Source organism: Pituophis catenifer, unplaced genomic scaffold (genome assembly GCF_029215685.1).
Source record: "Pituophis catenifer annectens isolate HBS135680 unplaced genomic scaffold, rPitCat1.0.hap2 SCAF_3, whole genome shotgun sequence".
Lineage (NCBI taxonomy): Eukaryota > Metazoa > Chordata > Lepidosauria > Squamata > Colubridae > Pituophis > Pituophis catenifer.
The window spans coordinates 37,416,003-37,434,685 of record NW_027256883.1 but is presented as its reverse complement, the minus strand read 5'-3'; the positions used below and the strand labels follow the sequence as shown (position 1 = coordinate 37,434,685).

The 18,683-nt window shown below is 36.8% G+C and overlaps 1 protein-coding gene across 2 annotated transcripts in view; it reads left to right on the top strand.

Annotated features, from left to right (window-relative positions):
- PREX2 (phosphatidylinositol-3,4,5-trisphosphate dependent Rac exchange factor 2) overlaps nucleotides 1-12,765 on the top strand; it is a 102,030-nt gene extending 89,265 nt beyond the window's left edge. For both annotated transcript variants that reach the window (XM_070942232.1, XM_070942233.1), the window contains exons 36-40: nucleotides 165-231; nucleotides 1,548-1,738; nucleotides 4,684-4,786; nucleotides 6,022-6,089; nucleotides 12,720-12,765. In XM_070942232.1, the coding sequence (XP_070798333.1) occupies nucleotides 165-231; nucleotides 1,548-1,738; nucleotides 4,684-4,786; nucleotides 6,022-6,089; nucleotides 12,720-12,765 (475 nt within the window). The remainder of the gene's footprint in view (nucleotides 1-164; nucleotides 232-1,547; nucleotides 1,739-4,683; nucleotides 4,787-6,021; nucleotides 6,090-12,719) is intronic.
- Nucleotides 12,766-18,683: the final 5,918 nt, after the last annotated feature.

The following is an 18,683-nucleotide window of genomic DNA, read 5'->3' as shown; positions in this document are numbered from 1 at the left end:
TTAGCACAATATCATTCCACATAGGGATTCATAAAGCAGTTCATATTTAATGTCCTGTAATTTCAGGATTGTAAATACTTTAGCATGTCACAAAGAGATTAAATGCATTTATTTTATAAATATTCTTGAGAAATATTAATATATTATGGGTGTCTTTTTTGCAGAGCATTTTATCTGGACAAATCAAATCTTCCTCCTAATTCAACATCAAAAGCTGCTTATATAGATAAGGTAAATCAATAGATGTGATTAAAGTAACATTTGCATATGCTGTACAGGTTAGTCCTCACTTGTGACCACAATTGAGCCCAACATTTCTGTTGCTAAGCAAGACAGTTGTTAAGTGAGTTTTTCCCCATTTTACTACTTTTCTTTCTCTTATTTAATGAATAAGTGTGGTTAAGTTAGTAACATGGGTTGTTAAGTGAATCTGGCTTTCCCATTGACTTTGTCAGATCATCACAAAAGGTGATCACATGATCTTGGGATACTACAACCATCATAAATACATGCCAGGTGCCAAGTACCCAGATTTTGATCATGTGCAATCATGAATGGGATGCAACAGTTGTAAGTGTGAAAAATGGTCATAGGTCATTTTTTCAGTGCTGTTGTAATTTCGAATAGTCAGTAAATGAATGGATGTAAGTTGAGGTCTACCTGTATTGTGAAGCATTTTTGTGCATGCTGTTACATGAACAAAAATGCATTATATTTCACATATATATATGAATATAACCTTAAATTGCATGAAATGTCCCTCAGTAATAAAATTTAAGTGCTGAATATTGAGAAATTGGAAATTGGATCTAATAGGCTTGTCTTCCAAGCCTATTAGATTTACAACTGCAATTAATTTGTTTGGCATGGTGAGTGACTATGTAAGTTTAAAGATGTCAGATATCACATTTGTTTTCATCTCATGGTGTGAGATTTTCATTCTGTTGAGGACACCATTGTTGGGCTGTGCTTAGCCTTAATCTGATCAGTGTTTTCAGAAAAAAAGTATGTAGTAGTAAAAAAATTACAGTTAATGTCTACTTGTCATATATGTTTATTGAGAGTCACTAGATAGAATAGTATAACTATTTTAGTGCAGTGAAAAGCAATTAAGAAATCATTGAAGTGAAAGATAATGCCTAAGAGATTGCCAAAGAGAATATAAAGAGACATGGTGAACAAAATTAGACCCATATGAGAAAGAACCTTTTCTGTGTGGTTTTGTAAAGTAATGCAATTTCTTCCACAAACCTTTAACTGATTTTAATCTTACCTGATTTTAATTGTGTTGCATTGATTTCACTTCTATATTTTATCATTTATGTTTTTGCTTGTTATAAGTTTCTGTAGATATTGTACAGTCAGAACTTCAGGACTTAAGTTTAATAAATGGTCATCATTAGGGTTATAAAAAGAATAACAGTTAGGATTTCATCTTTACAGGATGTTCAAGACAGCTGCATTTAAAAAATTTTTGTTGAACTGATCATACCGCATATTCAGTATATTGTCTTTTAATGATAATAGCATTGCATTTTACTTGGCAGCTAATGAGGCCTATCAATTCTTTGGATGAGCTTTACCGATTAATGGCATCGTTCATAAGATCCAAGCGCACAGCAGCCTGTGCTTACACAGCTTGTAGTGCTTCTGGAGTTGGACTACTGTCTGTCTCTTCAGAACTCTGCAGCCGGCTGGGAGCTTGTCACATCGTCTTATGCAACAGTGGAGTTCACCGGTATGGTAATTTATCTTTTCTAAAAATTACTGTTAATTGCTGTCCTGACTCAAGAATAAGAAGATGGGTATGGATATGGATATCAATAACTATCTTGCAATTATTTATGCCGCTCCAGTTATTAGCAATATAGAACTGCCTCACAGAAAATTGTAAAATAATTCCAGTAGTGGAATGCATGAGTGGAATTCTATTGGGCCATCATGATAATATGTAGCATTTTTCACGTTCTGTAAAATACATATTTTAAAATGGAATTGACATTGGTCAAAACAAATTGGTTCTACATGCATATCCTAGTATTCTTCTTCAATACATGGTGATATTGTGAAGTTCTCTCAACAGATTGAAGTGTCAGTCTAAATATTGCATTAGAGCCTTCAATTCAACTAGAGACATAGTATATAACAAAAATTGCTCTGAAAATGCTTCTAAGTGCTCCCAACCTTATCCTGAAGTTATTCTTTTTCCTTAGCAGAAGATAGTAGACTGTGTTTCTCTAACGTTCATCTGGATTACCTCATTAAACCCAGAGCCAGTAACAATGCAAAATAATAACAATCACACTCCAGAACATTACATTTGCATTTGATGCTATTGTACTGTTCCATCAATATGCCTTTTACCCAAACCTGTTACAGATAGACCTTAATTTACGACCACAAATGAGGCAGGAATTTTGGCTGTACGTTGTTGCACAAAGGAGTTCACCATCTTTTTATGTGGTGAGCTATGTATTTGTGATGGGGAGGCCAAAAAGAAAATTTTGTTTTAAAAAGTCAGAAATGGCTCATTCAGTCATTCAGCTATTTTAACTACAACAAACAGACAAATGTACTCATAAACCTCATAGAGATCTTTATACTAACCATGTGGCTATCTTGACAAGCAAGTAGGGGTATTATGCGACATGGCCCTGAAGCTTGTTTATACCGAATATCTGCCATATCATGTCTTAAGCATGAATAGTAATGCCTATACAGAATCATATTCTTTTCATTTTTCTTTATAGAATATAGATATACAAATGATTGAGCTACTTGTTGCTAGAAATATAAAATAATCTACTGATTTAGCTTATGAAAGCCCCCCAGTTTTCCAGAACAAGTGCCAGGAATATAAGAACCTATCTGTCAATCTTCCTTTAGCGGAGATCTTTTTGAAAATAGAAATAAACTATTTATACAATTACAGTACAATTCTATACTTCGCAAGGATAATAACCTTTTATAGCAAATAAGTTTCTGGATTCACTTTTGGTTCATAAAACACAATTTGAGCCATCTTTCCAACTGGGCTCTTGCTCTGTATTTTGCTCAGTTTCCAAAAAAGAAAAAGTAATAATGGCTGTATCGGAATTATAACTGTCAATTGCAATTCGTACAATTCATTATTTTATAACAATAAGATTGTTTTTAAACAGCCTAAAACTCCGATTTTTCAGTTTTGATTCTCGTTACCTAGATTTGTTATTATTCTCTATAACACTTAATAACTAGAAGAAAAAATAAAGTGCATACTAGAAATTAAGACAGCAATGAAAGTTTTGTACCCTAGGAGAGATTGTTTTAGGGGGAAAAAATCTGCATTATTAACTATTGCAAGTGTAGATATAAAACAAAATGACAATATTGAAATGGATGTGAAATACTGTAAAGACTGAAATAAAATCTGGAATTCTTTAAATATTCTGTGAATTCTTGAAATTGGGACCATGAAATCTCGGCGTTTTAGAGACCTTATTCTGTCTTTCGATTTCTATATATGCATATATGCCTGCAAATATAATATATGAAGATGGTAAAAATATGAAGATGGTACATATCTCTGAGGGAGTAGGGTTGCTTGGTACTTCTAGAGGCAATATTTAAACTATTTTGTTACATAGGCTATTTCCCTTTCCTTTGTAAAGGGTATCAGGAATAAAGGGAAGGCATCAGAAGAGAACTAAAATTTTAATGGGTAGGTATAATAATAATACAGACTTTTGGAACTCTCTGTATTTTGAATAAAATCCTAATATAATTGACATTATCATAAAAAACTAATTTATTTAAAGATCATTAATAAGTGAAGCAAAGTTAATAGAACGAGTAAATAGTAGAAGGAAAAGCTGGTAGGATATTTATTAAGCAAATGAGAATATAAAATCTAAAATTAATATTCAAAATATTGTTTTTTAAAGTTATTCAGTAAAAAGAATAATTAGTTACAATTGTTTGAAGTGTATATGAGAGATTTATCATATAAGTTGGGAATAGGGGGAAGAAGTGATAAAATATACATCACAATTTTCTGATACAAACTCTGCCCCTTACATACTTGTGTACTTGTGACATAAGAATGAAGGGGAAGAATGAATCTTGACATTGCTAGACATGTTTTATTATTTTGGCATAATCTTGGCTAGCTACAGATGACTAGGATATTAACTGCTGGTTTGGTTCTCTATACTTTTTTAATTTCAGGGAAGAGAATTAAATATCTAATATCCAACAGCTGAAAAAAAAAATAGAGTAAAAATGCATAAGTTTGAGCAATGTCTAATATTGTATCAAAGCAAAAAAGAGTTCTTGTACCACAGTATTTCACTGTAATATATAGTTCTTCCTTTTAAGCCTTACAGCATTATGTGGAGTATGTTTAGATTTACTATCAGACATAAAAATAAACTTGGTCTCTTTTTGGGGCGTATTATCAAGCTAACTTTCTAAGTTAGTAATTGAATTTGAAAATTAAAATGTTACAACAGCAGCTTACAGCAAATTATAATGCCATTTTAATTCTTGTCTGACTTATGGTTAATGCATTTACATTAAATATAGCCTTAAAAATACCAACATTGAATGTGTTTGTAAGCCACCTGGGGCCACCTATGTGTGAATTATAAATTTGTTTAATATATAAAATAAATACTTTAATTGATTTCTCTGATTTCGGTTTAGTTGCACTCTGAGCATCACTTTAGAGCAAGCAATAATTCTTGCTCGGAGTCATGGTCTACCTCCTCGCTATATCCTCCAAGCTACAGATGTGATGCGCAAGCAAGTAAGTTATACCTCTTTTTAGTGGCCTTTTTTCAAGGTTATATATACACAACTTGAATAGATACAACTCTTTTAATGTATTTATCTTCATAGGACCACAGTTCTAGCCATCAGCTTGAGTTTATTGTTCTTCTTTGATCTCTTGCAATTTCCCTGAGCCTAGATTCCTATTTTGGGAATTATTGCATTTGCCTTTTTTTTTTTTTTTGCAACCACATGGGTCATATTCAGTTTGAAATCAATTATTATTCTAGCATCTTTCTTTTAAGTGCCATTACCAAGCCAAGGATCCCATATATTATGTCTGTAACAACCTGCAATTTTTGGTTAAATTTTTTCTTTAGTCTCAATTCATTACTCTGGCCTAGCTAGATCATTTAAAATTTTTATGTTAGTCTTCTTAAGATATTCAAATTAGATGTTTTAATGATTTATAAGTGTTTTAATGGTTTTACTGTTTTTATTGTTTTAAAATGTTTTAAAGATTTTAATTGCAATATGTTTCTGAATTGTGAGCTGCCCAGAATCTTTTGCTGAAATGGGCAGCTATAGAAAACAAACAACAAACAAGCTATCTCAGCAATTTTGCATTATCTGTAGATTTGTTCCACATTTCTTCTATTTGTTAATACCAGTCATCAATAAAATATGGAACATTCCAGGACTCAGTACTGAATCCTGTGGCCTCATTTCAGTTTGATGAGGAACCATTGATTAGTGCTATTTGAACACGATTTTCAAGACAGCAATGTGCTCACTGAATTAGCATGATGTCCAGCCCACATTTGTCAAGTATGTTGTTAAAAATATGTAGCACTTGGATTGAAAACTAAGAAAGCGCTATGGAGTTGCATGCATGCTGTACCTGTCAATATTTCCTTAAAGAACTGGTAGGTTCAATAACAGAAAATTACATGAATTAGAGAAGTACCAACAGCGTGAAACAAGATGTTTTGGAATGGCATGGGTACAGTGTTGACACCTCATTAACTCAAATGCATAATTGTGCAGCTACTTATACAAGCCCCAGAAAAGATGAGGTTTCTTTAAAGAGGCACTTAGAGTTTGAGAAGGACAAGAACATCAGCATTTTTATGCATATATTTCTGATATACAAGTAAAAATAATTATTTATATAGTCTTCCTTTTTCATTTTTGAAGGTTAGTTTGGTAATTACAAATAGCAAATGCTTAAAAAAACTGTATGGGAAGCACAACTATTTTTCATTTTTACAGGGAGCAAGAGTTCAAAATACTGCAAAGAATTTAGGAATTAGGGACCGAACACCACCAACTGCTCCAAGGTAACTTAACAGTTCAATCTATTTCTTTTTCCTGAAATAATTTTAACAATTTTTGCCAGATATATTTCCTGGATTTGAAATTATATTTAAACGCAGATTTTTTTTTTCCTTTTTAGAATCCGTTTTTAATGTAATTATTTTTACTTACCAATTGGTTTCTCAGCAGGAACACCATCAAGTTTAATGTAGTAATACTAGAGAAAAATGACAATTTGTGTTCTGAATTATTTTTTTTACAAAGAGTTCATTAAAACTAGTACATGAAGAACTCTTGGTACCAAAAATATTACAGTACAAATATTACATCTTGCTCATAACACAGAATGGTGCTTAGCTACATCCTGAAGAGATGTCAGTGAAGCTTTGAAATAATTACTCATATTAAAGTTGTATTTTAAAGCCCCCCAATATTTCTGTAGTTTAAATTTCTAAAGTACTGGTAGAAAATAAATGCTAAATGTTGGTTATGCCTTCGTCCCAAAATACAGTGATCCCTTCCATTTAATTAGTGGTAGAACTGGGAAAAGCAGAAGACTCTTTGCATCCCTCTCTACTTGCTATTATGAGATGCCATTGGACATATATAAATACAGGAATAACATGTTGATGCATGGCGGGGTGGGGGTGGGAAGAGCTAGTATCTACAATTATTCTCTGATCAATTGCTGAAGAATTCTCTTGCTGAGGATCGCTTCAGATGGTGACAGATCTAATTGGGGATGAACATGAGCCTCCTTCTAATCCTGTGACAGTATTGCAAGTCCCAAAAATAAAATTGCAATTTCTCACTATCCCACAAAACATGTTTTCAAATAATGAGAATTACAAGCTGAAGCTGCCAAATTTTGCTATGTTGCCTGGGGCTGAATTGTGTGAATTTGAAGGGAATGTCTGGCTTTTATTACCTTCCACTATAATGGCGGGACTGTTTAAAGGGCCTGACACACATGTCGTCCTCGTTTAGCAACCATAATTGGAACTGATAACTAGGTCACTAAGTGGAAAAATCACATAATTGTGACTGTGCTTATGATTTTACTTCAGCATTACTTTTTTCCCCACATCCTCCCCAGTGGAATGCTCATCCCAGTGCTGGGTTAATTAACAAGAAGGAAATTAATGCTTATATTAATTGGAGAGGAAGGGATTATAAAAGAGTAAGCAGGCAATAATGGGAAATGCATCAAAAGAAATGTGCTGAGTCTGGCTGTTTGTCTACCACTCTTAGGGCTGGAAACTGTGATCATGCTAGGCAAATAGCCAGAATGTTCTCCATTGGGTGCCTGCTTATTCTCATATAAATTCTTCTTTTCCAATCTCTTCACTGCAAGGGGAGAAAAGGGCGGGGGAAAACAGGTCAGGCACAAAAACATGTGCTGACTTTAATGACTGAGAAAGAAAAAGATGCTGCAAAGGTCATAAATACTAAGGTCATCAGCCGAGAGCTCAGGGCAGGGGCGGGGGGGGGGGGCGTTCATTCTAAGAGAAGGTCTTGATCCAAGGGAGACCACTGTACCTCAGATAGCCGGATGTGAGTCCCTTTTTGTGAAGTGGGGTCGTGGGGTGCAGATGGGTTTGTTGATCATGTACCTGGCTCCCTGCCATGTGGCAAAAACTCTGCCCGAACTTCTCAATGTTATAGCCGAGGTGGTGGTTGATACCCCCAGACTTGTGGTCATGGGGGATTTCAACCTGCCATCTATAGGTGAAACATCTGAGGTAGCTCGGGAGTTCATGGCTTCCATGACGGCCATGGACCTGACCCAAGTAATTCACGGCCCTACTCACATGGGGGGACACACTCTGGACTTAGTTTTTATCTCTGGTCAGTGGTTGAGTGGCCTTGATATAGGGAATATAGATATTGAACCCTTGTCATGGTCTGACCACTCATTCCTTTGACTTGACTTTCTGACCACCGCACCCCGTCGCAGGGAGGCGGAGCCGACCAGGTGGTTCTGCCCCAGGTGCCTGATGGATCCTGATAGGTTCCAGATGGAGCTTGGGCCATTTCCTGAGACTCTAGCTTATGACTCGGCTGATGACCTGGTGGCCGCCTAGGATAGTGCGGCTGCTGGGGCTTTGGACCGGGTCGTGCCTTTGCGGCCTCTGACCCGGCACCGAACTCACTTAGCTCCTTGGTTCTCCGAGGAGCTGAGGGAGATGAAGCGCCGGAAAAGACGCCTAGAGAGCAGTTGGAGGGCCAGTCGTTCCGAATCTGACTTGACACTGGTAAGGTCTCATATTAAGACCTACCTAGTGGCGATAAAAGCGGCGAAATCTAGCTATTTTGCCGCTCTTATCGCGTCATCAGATAACCGCCCAGCCGCCCTGTTCAGGGTGACCCGCTCCCTTCTCCATCTGGGAGCGCGGGAGGACCCCTTGCAGGCCCGAGCTGAGGATTTTGTACAGTATCTGTATGATAAAATAACTCAGATTCGGGAAGACTTGGCCGCTGACTGGGTTAGTTCAGACGAGATGACTGAGGCAGGCCTTGAGAGTGTTATCTGGGAGGAGTTCGATCCTGTGGCTCCCGAGGACGTGGACAAGATCTTGGGATGGCTGAACGCGACCACATGTTTATTGGACCCGTGTCCCTCCTGGTTGGTGCTGGCTTCCCGGGAGGTTACACGAGGCTGGCTTCAGGGGATTATCAACGCTTCTTTGAGCGAGGGTGTCCTGCCGTCCGCCTTGAAAGAGGCGGTGGTGAGGCCTCTCCTCAAGAAGCCATCCCTGGATCTGGCTGTTTTGGCTAACTATCGTCCAGTCTCCAACCTTCGTTTTATTGCAAAGGTTGTTGAGAGTGTGGTGGCGCGACAGCTTCCCCAGTACCTGGATAAAGCTGTCTATTTGGATCCGCTCCAGTCCGTCTTCAGACCTGGGTACAGCATGGAAACGGCATTGGCCGCGTTGGTGGATGATCTCTGGAGGGCCCGGGATAGGGGTTATTCCTCTATCCTGGTCCTATTAGACCTCTCGGCGGCTTTTGATACCATCGACCATGGTATCATGTTGCACCGGCTGGAGGGACTGGGAGTGGGGGGCACTGTTTTGCGGTGGTTCTCCTCCTATCTGACCGGTTGCAATCCGTGTTGACAGGGGGGCAACGGTCGACCCCAAGGCGCCTTGTTTGTGGGGTGCCACAAGGGTTGGTCCTCTCGCCCCTCCTGTTCAACATTTATGTGAAGCCGCTGGGTGAGATCAACCGTGGTTTTGGGGTGGAGTTCCATCAGTACGCTGATGATACTCAGCTGTACATTTCCACCCCAGACCATCCCAACGATGCCTTGGAAGTGATGTCCCAGTGCCTGGAGGCCATGCGGGTCTGGATGGAGAGAAACAGGCTTCGACTCAACCCTTCCAAGACCGAATGGCTGTGGCTGCCGGCGTCCCGGTATAGCCAGCTGACGCCATCGCTGGTTATTGGGGGCGAATCATTGGCCCCCACGGAAGGGGCCCGCAACTTGGGTGTCCTCCTGGATGCACGGCTGTCTTTAGAAGGGCATATGGTGGCCGTGGCCAGGGGGGCTTTTTATCAGGTTCGCCTGATACGCCAGTTGCGCCCCTTTCTGGACTGGGACTCCCTACGCACGGTCACTCAAGCACTCGTCACCTCTCGTCTGGACTATTGTAACGCTCTCTACATCAGGCTCCCCTTGGGGTACACCCGGAGGCTCCAACTGGTGCAGAATGCGGCCGCGCGGGGGATTATGCGCTCCCATGTGACTCCTCTCCTGCGCGAGCTGCATTGGCTTCCGGTGGACTTCCGGGTGCGCTTCAAGGTGTTGGTGATCACCTTTAAAGCGCTCCATGGCTTAGGGCCGGGGTACTTACGGGACCACCTTCTGCCACCAATAGCCTCCCACCGGCCAGTTCGCTCCCACAGAGAGGACCTCCTCAGGGTGCCGTCGGCCAGACAATGCCGGCTGGCGAACCCCAGGAGGAGAGCCTTCTCTGTGGTGGCACCTACCCTTTGGAACAATCTACCCCCAGAGATACGAGTGATCTCCAACCTCCGGACTTTTCATCGGGCCCTAAAAACTTATTTTTTTCAGTTAGCTGGTCTGTCTTGATTTTATGGTTGGTTTTAAAATTTGATACGGATTTTAAATTGATAAGTTTTAAATTACGGGCCAAATTTATTTAATTATTTTAAATCTATTTTTTAACTGTAACTTTATGTATAAATGTTTTTATTTTGGCTGTTCACCGCCCTGAGTCCAAAAGGAGAAGGGCGGTATAGAAGTTTGAATAATAAATAAATAAAATAAATAAATAAATACGTGCTTTTGTCACAAAGTTATTTTTTTTAGCATTGTAAGTCTAAACAGTCATTGCATGAGGCAGTCAGTGAAGTCTACCTGGAGACCTGATACTGACATTATGATGAGCACTCAAACCATCAGCATCAGTTATTTTGTTCTTCTTTGTGCTTTGGTATTAATCAAAGAAGGACAAGGCACTTTTTACTGACAAGACAATGAACATTGATTTGGCTATAACCCAGGAAAAGAAAACTCTTTATGACCAATGTCTACAAGCATTGTAAACTTGTAAACAAGTCAATATATTTGGTTTTACAGCAATCTGATATCCTAAAACATTTAGAAATAGGCAGCCTGGTCAATCCCTTTTAATCAAAAGACTTTGGCAATAATCAGGTTTATGGGAATGCTCTGAATATTGGTAGCATGAGAACTTGAAAGGGAGAATGATAATGCCCTCATGAGTCCTTGAATCTCAGATGAACACAATGCTGAATTGGGTAGACTTTGGATCTTATTTAATAGTACGACATTTCATATATTCTTATTTAGAATATGTTTAATATCATAGTTATTTCATAAGTGTTTAATTTTATATTTCATGCAAAGGGTTTTAGTGCTAGATTTTATTGCTGCGTCTTTATCTGGATCAAAAAAATTGTCTAAGAATGTATTGTTTGATTTTTTTAAAAAATAGTATTATTGGTTTAGATTGCTGAGAATTTATTTTCATGCAGTGATGAATTAACATATATAAAATGGACAAGTCCTAAAGACTGAACTATACTCTTGTCCCACAGAGTTCATTACAATCAACTTTGCTTACAGACTGCCCTTCTCTATCTAGATTTAAATGTAATAAGTTTATTGAAAAATAATTGATTTCTATTTGTATAGACATAAGTTAGAGTCTTAATTATAATAAGACTTAATGGAACAAAGTTTATCTTTGAAATATCTGCGTAGTGAATTATTTAGTCATCTTAATGTATATTAAATTTATTTTACTTGCTGAGCAACAGAAGAAGCATGCGTTTTATGCTAATTATTTTGTAGTAAATTATATTCATGGAAGAATCAGACATTTGCCTGTGCCTTTTTATATAGAGACTCATGTGCTTCATTTATTGCTTTGGATTTGAAGCAAATTTATAGTGACTAGAGTTGATTCAATTTCCCTATATTTAACTGTTCTTTCCTTGTTGAAAAGGTTCTGTGGTACAAAATCCACTACATCTATCCATCTGAAACATTTTTTCTAGGTTTTATGTTTAACAAAAATTAAACAGAAAAGAGTTGATTTTCAGTGATGTTAACGGCATATATGGAGACTTCCCATTTCCAAAGCAAAATTCATATTTCGCCTCAGTCAATCAGAGAGATAACCTTGTAAGATAAATAGGCTCCCCCCCAATCTTGAATTTAGAACATATAGTTTAAGATAAGATCCAATTTGGTCGATCACTGGGAACACAGGTTTAGTCTTCCAAGCTTTTGGACTCATGCTGACGCTCATTCTCAGGGAAATTTTTTAGAAAACTTTTTATTTAGTTCTCAGGGAATTTTATTTATTTTTAATAAATTTTTATTCAAATTTAGTGATCCCAAGAACACATGGGTAACTCCATATCGGTCAGGTGCAAAAGTTCAGGATCACACATGAAATTCCAAATAAACTGATTTATTGATCATACCTATGCATAGGAATCTACTCAGTAACCCATTAGCACTATTTTGTGCTAGATAAGGATTAATGGAATTCAAGGGAGGGAGGAATGGACTCCCTTGTGTAGCCTTTTGTGGCTACATAAATTTCTACCCTGATTCCTCTTTTGACTGGCCCCAGATTCTGCCATTCCTTCTCCTACAATATTCTTCTTAGAAATGTTCTAAAACTTAAATATATTGTGATATTTTGATATTACAATATTAACAAAGGTTAGACTAGCTTATCATTTGTTGTTGTCGTGACTGGAACTTAAAGAAAGGGGGGAAATTTAAATTGCTCTCTGTAGAAGTGGTGGCTATTGGGGAAGTTGTACAACTCCTGCCACAGGCTTGGACTTGGAAGTGAAACACAAACACATTTCCTTTTTGTTAAAATAAATGATGTGCTTTTTACTAAGAGACAGACAGTATCTAATATAACTAGTTACATCAATGCAAAAATATTTTCTTACAAAAAATTCTTACAAAAATTAATTATGCATTCTTTAAAAATAGTAATTTTATTCTGGTTTACAATCTGTATTTTGCTTCAGACTCAACCGATATATAGTTAATGGAAAAAAGCACATAGTGCTTAAAAATATTTGAACATTTTTCATGTCATAGCAGCTATTATAATTGTTCTTTCTGTTGACAGATTGTACAAACTATGTCAGCCACCCCCACCTGTTGGAGAAGAGTAAAGATTCTTATCTGAAGATTAATCAATATACCAGTTTCCACAAAGAGAAGGATAATAGTCTTTTGAGTATGGATACAGAGCCTTTTCTTCTTAAACGTGACTATGTAAATAAAGAGTAATGACTTCTGCTGGGAAAAAAATAATACCTGGATTTACTGTGCATGTTCTGTGAATGTATTTCTTGGGCTGTTTTTAAATGCTTGATTCAGCAATACCAAGTGTTCAACAAAGTATGGGCAGGAACATGAAAACAAAAGAGAAAGATTGGAAAAACCACTATATCATACTATTTCAAAAAGCGACATCTTCATCCATAGGATGATTTATTAAATTAATGCTCTGATGAAATAGATATTCTATATTGAAATGCTTTCCTAATGCATATCTCCACTAGTCATAGAAACCCTACTGCCTGCTTTAGCAACAGTAAATTTTAATGTAAGAAATCCAATTTGTTCCAATTGAGGTGAGGGACTGAAACAACAGATGGAACTGATGAATCAAAATTATATTCAGTACTCTAATTCATAAGTTGTTCAATGGTTTTTGACAGGAATCTTTCCTGTAATAGCAAAGTTTTGATCATGGTGAGCGTTTGTAGAAAATTCAAATGAGATATTCCATCTTACTCATTTTTCTACCTCAGTTGTTTCTGTGAAATCACAAACATTGACTAAGAAAAAAAATCCAGTTAACAAATTTGTTTTAACTCAAAATTATCTTTCATCAAACTAACTGAAAAATGAATGTTTTATTAAGGTCTTAAAATTAAGGCATATTTTAATAAATAACACATTTGTAGCTATTTTCCATTCTTCCCCCAACACTCAAGACTTGATTTGCAGGGACCATATCAGTGGTGGGTTGCTATTGGTTCTCCCCAGTTTGGGTGAGCCAGTAGCGGAGATAGTGAGGTGAGAGCAACCGGTTTGCTCCATCAGTTGGGCCTTCCCGACCACCCCTGCACTATACCTACCTATATTCGTTCGTTTTTAGCCCAGCTGCTAGGCGCGGTAGAGTGGATTGCTGCGCCTCAGCTATTCTGAAATTCAATGCGTTTGCACAAAGCAAACCGGTGGTAACACTGGTTGAAACCCATCACTGGACCATATATACAGTTTGCATTAGCTTTACATTGTTGTGTGAATCTACTGTGATTAAAAAGAAAAGCCTTAAGCCCTTTTTATAACTTGTTGTAGCTACCCTATCTTAACAACAGTCTAGTTTATCCAGTTCTAAACTAATGGCTGAGCTAGAATCTAATAGCCATTAGTTCTCTAGTCTATTAGGATTAACTTCAAAATATAAAAAACAGGTTTTGTTTTAAAAACCCATGGAGTAAGGGAAATTAGCATTCCCATTCCACATGCAGGCCTTGAAATCCAATGAGTACACAACTGGGGTTTTTTTCCAGATAATTTTTACATAAATGAAAAACTATACAAAAGGGGAAAATCTATCAAAAATTAGTTACCTTTGTTTCTGTTGTCTGGGTTTCATTGAGTTATATGAATTTACACTTAATTAACATTAAGCCACATTGTGATAATTGTCTAAATGTGTTACAGTATGTTTGAAGCTATAATTGTCTAAATGTGTTACAGTGTTTCAAGCAATAGATATTGTAACAATGCTGCAAAAAATACCTGTATCCCATAAAAACAGATTTTGCTGGCAAGAAGGGTCTAGATTGAAAGTGCAATTGTATATATTTCCAAAATAAATAAAGTTCCTCTGAATTCAATGAGTCCCAAGTAATAGGTAAAGGATTCCAGGAGAAATTGTTGGGTATTTTATATTAATCCATATTAAATGCTTATGCTGACTCTATAAACTGCTTAGAGAGGGCTGCAAAGCACTGTGAAGCGGTATATAAGTCTAAATGCTATTGCTATTGCTATTATTAGGTTATATCCATTAGGAATAGAAGAGAATAAATACAAATAACATGAATTCTGGTATTTACTCAGTGAAGTGGTCAGACACCACTTTTTAATTAGGAAAAAAACCCAGTGGAATTATAACATTTCTGTTATAATACAGAGTTTTTACCTGACAAAAGCCCAATATAATTCTGCATTGTTAGTTCATGCTGTCGCACTGATTTCCTATAATGATTTTTAACTCAATCAACAACAAAATGCTCTCCCAAGAACTTGAAAGTAAGAATTAATAATTATTTCTTCCTATTCCTGCATTTTCTTGAATGACAAGAAGGCAAATGGCAACGTTTTAATATATATGTGCATTTTGGATAAAAGAAAATTACCACAACATGCAAATGCTGGTCCTGCAACAATATAATCAAGCAGTCGTAATATTCTTTCACTCTAAGGAAACAGTGCAGTATTTTCTATTCAAAAGTGAATGCATTACATAAAGCTTCTTTAAAAATCTGAATTTTGTTGATATTTAAATGTGTACATTTGCAGCATTTAAATTCTGTAACAGAATATATCAGCCCCTGAAATGTAAAAGAGAGTTTCCACTTTGACTGGACAAGCCAACAGAAGGGATCTATCCTTCTGTCAAAAATATCTCCCTATGCAGCAGCAGCATTTCCCCCCAACATTAGTAACTTCTGGTTCAGGAAGTAGCACTGTATTTGTAGCCTTTGGAGTCTCTTTGGAAATGTGTTGTTAATTTAAATTTCTAGTCTTTCAAAATGGAAATGTTTTGGTTTGATGGTAAAAGAAAAGCTAAGGATGATCTACTGGTAGTATGGTAGAATAAGCCTTAGTCATGAAAGCTTGATAAACTTTACATGTCTTTAATTGGTATATTTGGTTCTTATTCAATCCCAGTCCTGATTAGTTTTAGGTTATTTGGGTAGATTGAGTTGCATACTTCATTTATTCTTTTAGAAGTTGCAGCATCAGCATTTGAGGACTCCGGTTCTAAAATGTTAATGTATTTCGAATGGCCATTGGAAAAATCACATTTCTCAGATGTGATAGAAAGAACCATTTTCAGGTTAGAAGTATTTCAGGTAGAAGTATTGTATTTTTCATACAATTGAAATCCTGCCTTTTAACCAGATTAAAAAAAACCTTGCCCTACAGTTCAATAGAAAAATTATTATATTCTAAAGTTTAGTTTAGTTTAGTTTAATGCGATTTATATGCCGCCCTATCTCCTAAAGTGCCTAGAAATATTTCTATCTTTAACCAACATCTTGCTGGCTATTGGCTATGGCCGTATTGTTACTGTTATAGTAGACTGTATTTCTATAACTCGTGCAGATATCCTCCTTATTTAAAAATATCACAGCAATATTATTTAATCTGTAGCATGTATATAGTGTAAGAAATCAAGTAATGCTTATGCCATTTGTCATAAAAAAAACCTTTTTGTTTTAGCAGTGCTAGGTTATGCAGAATAATATATTTTTTTAATTACTTAAACAGAAGTCTAGAACACTGCTGTGTTTTTGCAAAAGAAAAATAGAATATGAAACATTTACAATATATATTAATAGCTTCTCTGATGTCTTCGTTATAGTATTATGTATTTCAACTTTTGTTTCATAACATTGATAAATAAAAATAAGACCTCTTTATGGGTGGTTTTTGTTTTGGATTATATTAGAATGATAGAGGCTTGTAAATGGTATTGAAAGGGTATGGATATGTGGGTTCCCCAAGCTTTCCAAGAGCCAAACAAGCATGGGAACAAGAAAAAAATAACGATTTTTTAATTAGTTCAACATTGATTGGGACTCTTGTGAGGTCCTTGGGTGACTTGAGAAGGAGGAGTACTTGTTGACTGTCTCCTACTCATTGGAGATGGCAAGGGAGCTCTCGGGAAAGACACTGGCAGTTATGGAGCAAGGCCACTGTTTCAGTGTGCCAGTCAGCTGTTGGCAGTGCAGTGATGAAAATGGAGTTGGCAATGCTAGAGGAAGTTGGTGGCATGTTTTGTTAGTGGAGGTGGCCATGCAATGGCCACAGAAGATCATATAAGAGCAGTTCTCTTTTGCTGAGATTATAGCTCTGACAGCAGTGGACTCGCAGCAGTGGGAGCACAAGCAGCCCAGCAGTGATATTTCTGCACTGGCTTGGGTCACGTGAATCTTGCATTAGCCAGTAACCATCTTGTCTGTGACATGCAGCACCTGGACTTGGAAAGAACAATTATTGATATTTGGAGCTGCTGACCCACTACTATGGACTTTCCATCTTTTCCTGGTGGACTGTATGTAATGTGGACTTTTTTTCACCAAAGAGTTGGCTTTGAATTATAGCAGATGCTCTTTGCCTACCAGGGGTCTCCCTGCAGATAACAAACGAGAACGGAGATGGATAACTGAGACCAGATGGCTCTCTTTTCTAAGTGTGAATGGTATGGTGTGAAATGATGTGAATACAATAAAAAAAATGCTGTTTATTGTACATGTTGGTATTATTTAAAAGGAACTCATTAATGTGAAAAATAATATGGATGTCATTTTATCTATCAAAAGCATTCTGGTGTAATTGTACTTGAAATATTCCTTTTATCTTTCCGTGGTATTAAAAGCCAAACATATATTATTTGTAGAGTTGTTTCATTTTGGGCTTGCTCTTTTACAGTCCGTTGGCAAAAAGCCCAGTGATCACTGTCGTGCATTCAAATAAAAATATTGGTTGCATTTATCTCCATCCACTGGTTTCTTATTAAAGAGAGCATTGTTCTCACAATATACTACATTAAAAAATTGGGTAATTATGTATGTAACCGATTTACATAGGTGAAATTGTAAATGAAATCCAAGCAGTCACAACTGATCTAGTTAGACGACCTGTATTTTTTTATTACGATTGAAATACAATCACCGTTTTGATATTAGTGAATCTGTGCTGATTGACACAAATCCAAATGCTTTGCAGTTTAAAACTATACAGCCCAGGCCAAAGCAGGATCCTGATGGAGGAAGAAAGAGGTGTATGTCATTTGTATGGGCAAATGACTGCAGGGTTACTACAGCCATCATAACTTTGAAACAGTGTTGTAAATAATTTGGGCAGTCTGTTTGAACAGTTGTTAAGTGACCTGTCATAAATAAAATCCACAACATATCTCTCATTTTTTACAACAATTTCAACAAGTAAAACTATTATAGTATAGTCAATTTTTAATTGACAAGTTAAACCCAGGTCACATGGAATTATATTATCTATTCTTATCTGTCAGCTAATAGCCGTTCCAGAGGCTGAGAGTTTATAACTTTCAATAAGCCAATTCAGTCAGCCATGTATGTATCCTTCTAAGTATATATAGTCACCTTTTTTGCACAGTCAGCACGTATTATACACAAAGTTCTTCCTAAACAGACGTACTCCAAATTTGGGGAATCTAATTAATGACACTTTAATATCCTTAAATTTTGACTTCATTGGTATCCGCTGGTGGCAGTCATGTGTCAGATTGGCAATATGACACATATGTGCTGCAGCCATCATATTTTTTCTGACTTTTGCACACACACTTCTGTTTGATTTCCTCACTAGTTCACTATAAGAGAAATAAAGGTAAAGGTAAATATTTTCCCCCCGTCCAGTCGTGTCTGACTCTAGGGCGTGGTGCTCATCTCCATTTCTTGGCCAAGGGAGCCAGCATTGTCTGAAGACATTTTCCATGGTCATGTGGCCAGCATGGCTATACATGAAAGAAACAGAATGCTGTTACTTTCCCACCAAAGTGGTATCTATTAATCTTCTTGCATTTACATATTGCTAGGTGGGGAGGAGGTGGGGCAGGAATGGGAGCTCACTCCGTTGTGCAACATTCAGGTCTCAAACTCCGCGTCTTTAACCACTGAGCTATTGTGGCTCTCATAGCAGAACTATCTAACAAAAAATGAACTACCAGTGGCCAAGCCTTAAACCTTTGTGTTAATTTTTCCTAAAATCTATTACATCTTCATCATAGAAGACATAA